Source organism: Ammospiza caudacuta, chromosome 13 (genome assembly GCF_027887145.1).
Source record: "Ammospiza caudacuta isolate bAmmCau1 chromosome 13, bAmmCau1.pri, whole genome shotgun sequence".
Taxonomy (NCBI): Eukaryota; Metazoa; Chordata; class Aves; order Passeriformes; family Passerellidae; genus Ammospiza; species Ammospiza caudacuta.
In genome coordinates this window covers 20,006,663-20,017,069 of record NC_080605.1, presented here as the reverse complement: position 1 = coordinate 20,017,069, position 10,407 = coordinate 20,006,663, and the positions used below count along the sequence as shown (strand labels likewise).

The 10,407-nt window shown below is 61.0% G+C and overlaps 1 protein-coding gene across 1 annotated transcript in view; it reads left to right on the top strand.

Annotated features, from left to right (window-relative positions):
• Positions 1 to 3,327: 3,327 nt before the first annotated feature.
• GSE1 (Gse1 coiled-coil protein) overlaps positions 3,328 to 10,407 on the top strand; it is a 29,740-nt gene continuing 22,660 nt past the window's right edge. The window contains exon 1 of the mRNA XM_058813603.1: positions 3,328 to 3,419. Coding sequence (XP_058669586.1) covers positions 3,383 to 3,419 — 37 coding nt within the window. The 5' untranslated portion in view covers positions 3,328 to 3,382. The remainder of the gene's footprint in view (positions 3,420 to 10,407) is intronic.

The window sequence follows — 10,407 nt, the reverse complement described above, 5'->3', positions numbered from 1 at the left end:
ATGAATAAAGGCAGCGGAGAGGAGGGGGAGGGGATGAAGGGGGGGTGAAACCCCAAAACCGGAGCTGGCAGGCAGGTCTGCCCTCCCTCCCCTCCCTCCCTCCCTCCCTCCCCTCCCTGCCTGCCCGCTCCCCCAGCCGCCTGTAATTACAGGTTTATTGCCTGCACAGCTATTGTGTAATGACGTGTTTGCAAATTAATTTTTACGGCTCCTGCCGTGTTGGGGGGGGGGAGCAGGGGAGGGGTCCCCCGGTGCTTGCCTGAACCCAGCAAATCCAACCCCTCTGCAAGCGGGCTGGGAGCTGGGTGATGTTGGTGACCCCAAAGCTTTCCCAGCCTGGGGTTGGGGGGTCCCCACTGCACCCACACAATGGGTTTGGGGCACCCCCAGGTGTGTCACCCCATCACCAGTGAGGTTTGGGAGGGGGTTTGGCCGGGGTGTGGGGACACGGAGGAGCAGCACCCCAGGGTGGGAGCAGCACCCCAGGGTGGGAGCAGCAGCTCCCAGTGCCCCACAGAGCCCGGTGACACAGGGGAGCTGCCTGGGAGGGAGCGGGACGCGAGCGACGATGACTCAGGGGACGGGCCAGAAATACTCCCAGCGCCGATCTTGACAGATGTAGGTTAGGAAGGAAGAGAAGACATAATAATAATCCCCCGACCTGGAATCAGAAAAGCAATATTTAACGGGGGGGAGGAGGAGGAGGGTGCAGGTTTGCACAGGCTCTGTCTCTGCCGAGTGGGATTTTGGGGAGCACGGCTGGGAGTGCAGGGATACCTGTGTGTGTACACACATGCACGCGTGTGCATGCAAGTGTGCATAAGTGTGCACAAGTGGAACTCTCACAAACCCCCTCCAACCATCCATGCCCAGCCGTGGGGCTGGATAGGTTTGGGGTGATGCTGTGACCCCTTTTTTCCCTGTTGTGCCCACTTCTGGTGAAGTTAGGCAGGCAATGGGCACTTGGGAACGGCTGGGCAGATTTGGGGCCACCCTGTGACCCCCACGCCCCTCAGTCCCCACACCCAGTGCAGGCAGTGTCCTCCTGGGAACGGCTGGATGGATTTGGGGTGACACCGTGACCCCCATGCCCCTCTGTACCCACACCCCGTGCAGGCAGTGTCCTCCTGGGAACGGCTGGATGGATTTGGGGTGACACCGTGACCCCCATGCCCCTCTGTACCCACACCCCGTACAGGCAGTGTCCTCCTGGGAACGGCTGGATGGATTTGGGGTGACACCGTGACCCCCATGCCCCTCTGTACCCACACCCCGTGCAGGCAGTGTCCTCCTGGGAACGGCTGGGTGGATTTGGGGTGACACCGTGACCCCCATGCCCCTCTGTACCCACACCCCGTGCAGGCAGTGTCCTCCTGGGAACGGCTGGGTGGATTTGGGGTGACACCGTGACCCCCATGCCCCTCTGTCCCCACGCTCTGGAGCAGGCGGGGGCCCCCTAGGACTGGCTGGCTGGCTTTGGGGTGACACGGTGACCTCGGTGCCCCCTGTCCCCACGCTCGGGCGCAGGCAGGGGCGGGCGCCTGGGAATGGCCTCTGTATCTTTAAGCTGTTTGAAGGGCTGGCCATTATCATACAGGATGTGGCTTCTCTTGCAGGGGCGAGATATCACACGTCGCCCCGGTGAACTTTGGTGTTAAAACCAGTTTGGGAAGAGAAGGACGGAGCTGGGCGGGGGCGCGCTGGGAGCCGCCGAGGGTGTCAGATCAGCCGCGCATGTAGCGCTCGGGGAAGCGCGCTCCCGCGAGAAGCGCGCCCCCGCTGCCAGGATGCGCGTGCCCGCGGCGGCGCGCCCGTGCGTGCCCGGAGCCAGCCAAAGCTCCCCCCGATGCCGCCCGTCCCCTCCTCTCTCCACCCCGCCTCGGCTGATCGTTTGCTTAAAGCAAATTAAGCCGGGCCCTCGTTACTATGGTGCAGCCAGGATCTCCAGCCTCCCTCGCGCTCCCGTAATAGCATTTATTAGCCCTATTTGCCTGCAAGCATGTCTTCCCGGATCTGCTAATGCATCAGCGGGCAGGGGATGGGGGAGATCCTATCGGGCGGCTCATTACAGCCCCCGACGCCGGGCCAGGGGGGATTTAGGGGCTCGGAGGCGATTTGGGGGGGCTAGCCGGGGTTGGGGCAGGCGGCTTTGCTCGCCTGCCTTTTGTGAGGCAGCCGGCAGCTCCCGGCAGGCAAGAAAGTTGGGTTATTTATTGTTTTATTTCCTAATTTTCCCTCCTGAAGCGACCGAGGGTGGGGGTGGTGGGGGGTTTTGCCTTCCTATTTTTATTTTACATTTACCTCTCCCCCCTCCCCGCGCCCCGCTCCGCCCGCCGCATCGGCAGCTGTTTGAAAACAGAAAAAGGCAAGAGAGAAAAGAAAAAAAAAATTAAAATTATTCCGTCTGTAGGCGAGGAGGAGGAGGAGGAGCGGGGGGGGATGAAGGGGAGGGAGATGCTCCCCGGGGCGCCCCGGGGGTTCGCCCCCTCCCCCGAGAGCGCCGGGGCCAAGGGCTGGAGCCCGGGGGGCGCGGGCGGGGGGCGCTGGGGGCGAGCAGCTGCCGGCCGCCCTCCTGCCCGCTGCCCGTCATTAGGGGAGACAAATCTGCTGTCAAGGAGCCAGATTTCCAATTTACCGATAATGATTCTTGCATGAAAATTGATCGAGGGGCAAGCCTGCCGCCTCCCGCCCGCCCGCCTTGGCGCAGCCCGCGGAGAACGGGGCTCTCCGGACGGACAGACGGACGGGCGGACGGACGGACACTCGCGACCCCCGCCCCACGCGTCCATCCCCTTCCCCAGCGTGGGGGGAGCCCCAGTGCACACTGCTCAGGGGGTGCGTTCCCCGCCGCCGAGGGTCCCAGCGCCTCTTCATCATCCTCTTCCTCCTCCTCGCCGCCGCCGTCGCTGGCTTTTTGTGTGCCTGCGGTTGGCAGCTGGGGGCTCGGCGGCAGGAAAAGCCCCGGGAAGGCGTCACGCGTGGCAGCCGGGCTCCTGCCCTGGCCCCGCCGGTGACAGCCGCCACCGCCACCCTCCGCCGGCGCCCTGGGCTCGCTGCTATTTCAATTTTTATTTTTCCTCCTCCCCCCACGCACTTGATTCCCCCCGCTCCTCCTCCTCCTCCACCTCCTCCTCCTCCTTCTCCTCCTCCCCGCTCCACCGTATTTTTTCGCCTCTGGTTTATTTTTCCAACCCCCTCCGTGTGGCTTGGTGCTAATTTTTGGGGTTTTTTTCCTTTTTTTTTTTCCTTCTTCTTTTTTTTTTTTTTTTTTTTTTTTTTTTTTTTATTGCTTCCTGACACATCCTCCTCACGTTGGCTCTTTTATTTTTATTTTTAAAATTTTTTTTTTCTTCCTGGCTGCAATGGAACTGTAACATAAATCATGTTTGGGTTGAAACCACCTCTCTATTACTTACCAGGTAAGGCACCGAGCGATGCTGCCGCCAGCCCTCTGCACTCCCTCTGCCCCCACTCCGGGGGCTCCCCCGGGGTCCCCCCCAAACCCAGGGACTCCCCTTTGTCCGCCCCAGCCAGCGGCAGCCAAGGGCGGTTTGGGGGTGAACTTACTTTCTTCCAGCACCTTATAAGAGGTTTTGGGGTCGGGGAAAGCGGGGAGAGGGGGGAGCAGAGAGCGGGGAACACTGCCTGGCACGGCACTGCAGTGTTTTGGGGTGCTCGGGTCCCCCTCTCTTCTCCTGCTGCCACTCCCTCACCCTGGGGGTTTCTCCCTCTCCCTGAGGAGCCGAGGGTGTTGTGGCCGGGGTGCGATTGGGGAGAAATGTGGGATGTGCTGTGTTTTGGGGTGCCAGGCTCGTCGCTGCGAGGCCGCGGGGATTTGGGGCACCAAAGTTTGCTGTGCCACCCCAGCCGGCAGCTCCGGCTCCTTCGGCTGCCAGCAAGGGAGGGGATCCCCCTGGGGGGTTTGGGGAGCACCAGTGGGTTTGGGGTGCGAGCTTGGGGGGTGTGCTCAGGGTGAGTGTTTTGGGGGGCTTTGGGGTGCTTGAGGGTGGGATCTGGAGGTGCTCTGGGGGCGCAGGCTCAGGGTGCGTGTTTGGGGCGCGCTCTGGGGGTTTGGCACGCTCGGGCTGTGAGCTCAGGCTGTGATCTCGGGGTGCTCTGGGCTTCACGCTCGGGGTGCAGCCTCCGGATGCAGCCTGGGGCTGGCCGTGAACTCGAGGCGCTTTCGGGGCGCGGGCTCCGGGCGCTGTCCCCGAGCCGGGGAGCGGTGGCAGGGCCCTGTGCGGGGCTCGGTGCCCACGCGTGGCCGTTCCCCCGCGGATGCCTGTTTGTTTCAGGAAATGGCTTTGGCATGTGGCCGCTCTCACCGGAGCCAGCGGCTCTCCCCGCGCGCCTGCGCCCGAGCGCACGAAGCCGAGCCGGGAAGGGCGGCCGAGGGGCACCGGGGTCCAACCGGGGGTCCCCTTGCTTTGGGAGGGGTTGTGCTGTGACATCCTCTGCCAGCCCTGTGCCACCCTGGGGACACGGGTGACCTGCTTTCCTGTGGTACCCTGAGTGCTCCCACCCTGCTCCCACCCTCACCCTCCTCTGTGCCGGCTCTGGGGGTCCCGCTGCCGGTGTTCCCCCCAAAAACCATCTCCTCGTCTGCTCCTCGCTCTTCTCCACTGCCTGCAGCAGCTTTGGGTGATTCCTGCCCGGCCTCAGAGCTGTGCTTTGCGGTGCGGACCCTCCAAGGGCTGCAGGTGCAGGCAGACGTGTTTGGGGTTGGCTTTTTTCCCCCCTTAAATTCCATATTTAGCACGTGCCGGTCGAGCCGGGGTTCCCGGCGGCAGCTCCTGTTGCGTGAAACTTCTGGTTTTGCCGTTGTGGCTGATGCACTAATTCCTGCTCCCTGGAAAACCCTGCTCCGGCCGGCTCCCCAGCCGCCTGAGAGGAGGGGGAATAATAAAACCGGAGGAGAAAAGCAAGACTGGAGAGAGAAACATGGAAGTGTCAGGCTGCGAGGTTGGAAGCAATTAGGGGGAGCGGTGCTGGAGGCGCTGGCACGCAGCGGGATCGCTGGCGGCAGCTGCCGGGCGTTGGGAGATGCCGGTGGGCCAGGTCGGGCGGGAGCAGATGGAGATGGGAGCCTTCCCCCCGCCCTGGGCTCGCGGGGCTGGTGGCGGTGACTCAGCGGCGCGAGTCCTGCTGGGGACTGTCACCGCCTCAGGGACTGCCTGGCCCTGGCCCGTGTCACACGCTACTCCTCGGTGGCTTGTTCCTGGCCCAGGATCCAGCTGGATCCTCTGTGTCCCCTCTGGTCACCGATGCTGCTGTCCCCTCGTGTCACCGATGCTCCTGTTCCCTGTATCCCTCGTGTCACCGATCCTCCTGTTCCCTGTATCCCTCTGGTCACTGATGCTTCTGTCCCTCTTGTCACCAATGCTGCTGTCCCCTTTTATCCCTCTGGTCACTTCCCCAATGCTCCTGTCACCTCTGTCTCTCTGGTCACTGATGCTTCTGTGCCCTGTTATCCCTGTGGTCACCGATGCCTCTGTCCCCTGTGTGCCTCTGGTCATGAGGTTGGATTTGTGCCACAGGGCTCAGCTGGCTGCCAGGGGACACTGGGCAGTGTGGGGACCTGCCACCAGGCATCCCTGAGAGCCAGGGCACAGGGAAGGGACCCCATTCCCTGCTGGTCCATATGGGAGCCACGCTCAGGCTCAGCTCCCTGGGATAACATGGGTGCAGTTGTCACCATGTGGCCGATGTCAGTGTCCCTCAGGGACACCACCCTCCTTTGGGGACAGCATCACCCCTCAGGGACACAGAGCATCCCCGGAGGGCCTGGCTGTTTGCTCCAGCAGGCACAAGGGTGGCACCTGGACACACACAGCTTTTTGGGGGCTCCCCCTTGCTGCGAGCGTCCCCAAATCCGGCAATCCCCCAGGTGGCCCTGGGGCTCCCCGTGCCGGGGAGGATGGCGGTGGGTGCCGGCAGCGGATGCTGCTGACTCAGGACCTTCCCAAATGGTTCCTATTTTTATGCTGGGGCCGGGAATATTTAGCCCCTGGATCAAAGCAGATGGAAGGAGCCGGGTGATGCCGCGTAAACACCCGCTCGGCTCGGCGGGTGCCGCGAGCTGTGAGTCACCGGCGGCTCTCGGCGGCGCTGGGCGGGCACAGCCACCCCCAGGCTGCGTTTGGGGTGCTCGGGGCTGAGCCCCGCTCTTGGCGTCCCCTCAGCTGGGTCTGGGGTTTGGGGATGCCCTTCCTCATCCTCGCCGGGTGTGGGGTGGAGGGATGCACGAGGAGGTGTTGGTGGGGGGCTGAGGGGGGCTGCGTGATGCCCAAGCCGTGTTGGGGTGCCGGGAAGTCCTCCTGCCTTCCTCCTTTGCCCACCCTACCATCTTCCTCCTCCTCCTCCTCCTCCTCCTCTCGCCAGTCCTAAATTCGGTCGCCATGGCAACCATGTCAACCACTTTCCAGCTTCCCGGTGATGGTTTGAGGAGGGGAGGGGGGGAAGAGGGAAGCCAGGGGAAGGGGGGGACTGGGGGCATTGCTCGGAGCTCGCGGGAGGGGGACACTTCCCAGATGGTTTTTTCCTGCTGGATCTTGTCTGACAAGTGAGGCCAGTGCCAGCCCAGCCTGTGCCAAGGGGTCAGGGGGTCCTGGCCTGGGGAGGGGGCTCTGTCAGCTCTGAGTGGGTAGGTGGCCACCCTGGAAATCTGGTGCCTTTCTGCAGCCATCCTGTTCATGCCATGGCCCTGCAGGCACCCGGGATATCAGTGGCCACACAGCTGGGAGAGGGGTGAATTATTCCCAGACACCCCCTTTTTCCTTCCTTCCTTCTTCCTTTCTCACCCCCCTCCCCTGCGTAATCTCTTTATTCCCAGGCTAAACCCGGTTCCTGATGGTTTTACAGGCAGATTTCTCAGTAGCTATATAGGACAGGGTGCAGAGCTGTGTCTGGGTGGGTGGGTGGCTAACGCCAGCATTGGCATCACCCCACGGCGGGTGGGCACCTGTCTGCCCCTCAGGAACGGCTGTGCCAGCTCAGAGCTGCTGGAGGAGAGGTGGAATCACCCCAGGGCGAATTTGGCTGGCGATTTGGGGCACCCCTGCCACGCTGTCACATCCCCGTCCCCCCTGGCACCGCCGCACCCCAATCCCTGCGCGTGCAGCGGGCACCGCTCACCTCCCAACCTCCCAACCTCCCAAGGCACCGCGGGGGTTTCGAGGGGGAGCAGGTGCTGCCTTTCTCCGCGGCGTGTCCCCCCCCTTCTCCCTCGCCTTGGCACTGGCTGCCGGCACCTGCCGGGATGCTCCTTGGCACGGCACCGCGGCACGTGCGCGGGCACCGCCGGCAGCGGCAGCCGCGCTCGAGGCACCGGCGCTGGCAGCCGGGGCGGGGGGACAAGAGCGGGGCCAGCCCTGCCCCGAGCCTGGCAGCAGGAGCGTCCCCTCCCTCTTAATTTTATGACTGATTTTTAACTTTTATTTCCCAAACGCTGCGCTTAATTAAACCCAGGCGCCTCTCGCCGCGAGCGAGCCCGACGCTGGGGGATTTATGGCTCCAAACATCGACCCCCGCTGAAAAAAACCCCTCTGACAGATTCTTCTCCTGGATTCAAAGTGGGGGTGACGCTCCAAACCCCCTCCCCTCATCCCTTGCAAGATGCTCTGAGGGTAAAAGATGTCTGTGCTTCAGCATCCCCAAGCTTCCTCCTTCCCCCCTTCTTTTAATAATAATGCTTTAAAGATGTTTGACATCTGTAACAAACAGCTGGCATCCTGTTATGGAAGAATGTCCTTTTATTTCCGAGCAGGTTGAACTGTCATTAATAGTATAATTAGGTGATTATCGGCATACAGCAGAAAACTGCTTAATTGCACAGCCAGCTTTCCGAGGATCCCAGCTCCTTTATTGCTGGATTTGTTTTAGCCGCCTGAATATTTTCTCACTGTTTTGTTGAGTTCGGTTGTTGGTTGGTTTTGTTGTTTTTTTGTTGCTTTTTTTTTTTTTGCCACATTGATGATTATTATTTTTTAATGCGTGTGACAGCTGGGGGAATGTGGCAGCACTGGGAGGGGGACACACGCGACAGCTCTGGCACTTGTCCCCATGTGTGTCCCCCCCTCCTTTCCAGGTCCCCAGGGGGTTTAGTTTTAACCCCGTGTGTGCTGAAATTGGGCAAAAGGGCTTAGAGGTGGCGTTTTGCTGGGTGCAGCACCCATGCTTGGGAGCTGAAAGTTATTGAGGGTATAAAGGAGATGTCTTTGTTGGGCAGCAGAGCTGTGGCACCTTCTCAGAGGGCACCCATCACCCTAGGCGTCCTCACCCTGCCCTCCCTGCTGGGACCCTCCTTTTGGAGCTCAGTGTCACACAAATGTGGTTCCCTGTGTTTCTGCCGTGCTGTGGCTCCGTGGCCATGCCCACCCTCATCCCTGTGCCCGGGATGTGTGGGTTTGGGGGGCACAGCAGCTTTTTTGGCGCCTGCCAGACAATAGCGCTTTGTATGTCCCCCCGGTGCCGCCAAACACACTTGTTAGCGCCGCAGCTTTGTGCTGTAAATTTCCATGGAGTAATTACGTCTTAATTTATGATAATCCCGGCCGGGCGCTGGTGCAGGGGGGCAAGCGCCACTCAAGTTTGGAAGTTTGGGGTCCCCCGTGGCTCCTGCTGCCCGTGAACTTCTCCATCCCGGTGGGTGGGGAGAGGAGCATCCCTGAGCAGGGAATGGGGATGTTCCTGGGGCCAAGAGCGAGTGAAGCCACCTGGATTTGGGATTTGGTGTCAGTTTGTAGGCTCAGAGCCGTGTGTCCCATCCCAATGGGCCATCCAGGAGCTCGGCATCACACCGGGGTCATCCCAGGGTGAGTGTCCCATCCTGTGTGCGTGTCCCCAGTGCTGGCTCCCCTGACAGGGAGGGGATCTCTGCCTTCCCCCAGCCCCTGGCACCGCTCCGGCGTGGGGCCGGACCCTTCCCCCTTGCCGGCGCTGAATGGCTCATCCCGCCTTTGTCTGGAGGGCTTATTACAGCAAAATAGAGGCTCTTTTCCCTCGGCCTTCCCAGCGGGCAAATTAGATGCTTTGGCAATTTGCGAGGAGGGAGGAGGAGGATGGGGAGGGGAGAAAGGCTCTCGTCACCCCCAGGGTGACGACAATGCCAGGCAGGGCGCTGGCATCTCCAGCACTGGTGTGGGAAAGGGAGAGAGGGGCTCCCAGTGTCCCTGCAAAGCCACCACGCTGGGAATCCCATGGGACTGGGGGAGCTTCCCTGCTCAGGGAGGTTTGCCTGGTGTCACTGAGCATTCCCGCAGAGCTGGGGGGCCGCTGCCATCCTGGCATCCTGCAGGGCACCCTGTGGGCACCCCGTGCCCTGCTCCAGGGTGGGATTTATCCCTGGAGAGCGCTGAGAGCCGGGGGCTGTGCCCGCTGCACCTGCAGCCGGGTCCCCGTTGGGAGGCAGCGTGCACCCACTGACATTTGCCAAGCGTAAAAATTCAATTAATTCCAGCAGGCAGATTAAATATAAGTGAATTTTAATAATTTGCTCGAAAGGCTGAGGATTACTGTAGGCGAAAAGGAAAGATGCTGCTCACGGGGGCACGGGCCGGCCTTCCCAGCTCCCGCACATGGGATCACTGGCATTAATCACCCTAAATCCCGGCGTGGGAAGAGAAGAGGGGTCTGCTCCCCTTGCTGGGCTTTTGGTTGATCTTCCTTGCCATGAGGAACGTGCTGGATCTGTCCCACCAGTGCTGGCAGCGTCCCCATCTCCAGCAGAATGGCTCCAGGGACATCTCTTCTCCTTCAAACCTTCCCCCATTTTTTGTGGGGCTCTATGAAAAGGGAAACACACATTAAGGCAGCCCTGGTGACCCTGGAGGTGCTCCCAGGCTTGGAGAAACCCAAGGTCTTCCCCAGACCTCCACAACATCTCATAGCTCAGACGTGGCGCACCGATCAGGAAAATGAAAATCCACACAGCAAATTCTGTTTGCCAGGGATAATTTCTTATCCCAAGGTAAAACCTTTCACTCTGGCCCGTGCTGCACCACCAGAAAGTGCTGGGGGTAAAGGGGGGACCCCCATCCTGCCTGGACCCCCCCATGCTGCCCAGACCCCCTGCTCTGCAGCGGGATTGATGGAGATTGCCTGTGACCTTTGCTAGGACACGAGGAATTACCATTAATGCTCCTGTATTTCCGGCCTTTGCGCCATCCATAAATCTCATATCAAGCAGGGCGGGCGGCGTAATCTGCCAGGCGGTGTTATTAATGCTCCTTATTAATGCTCCTTATTAATGCCCCTTATTAGTACTCGTTATTAATACCTGTTATTAGTATCTGTTATTAATTGCCCCTGATGCCTGCCATGAGCTGCCCCGTGGATGGGGGCTGCGCTGTGGAACCCCTCTCAGCTTTTCGGGGTGGGTGCTGGGGAGTCCCTGGTGCCAGCAGAGTC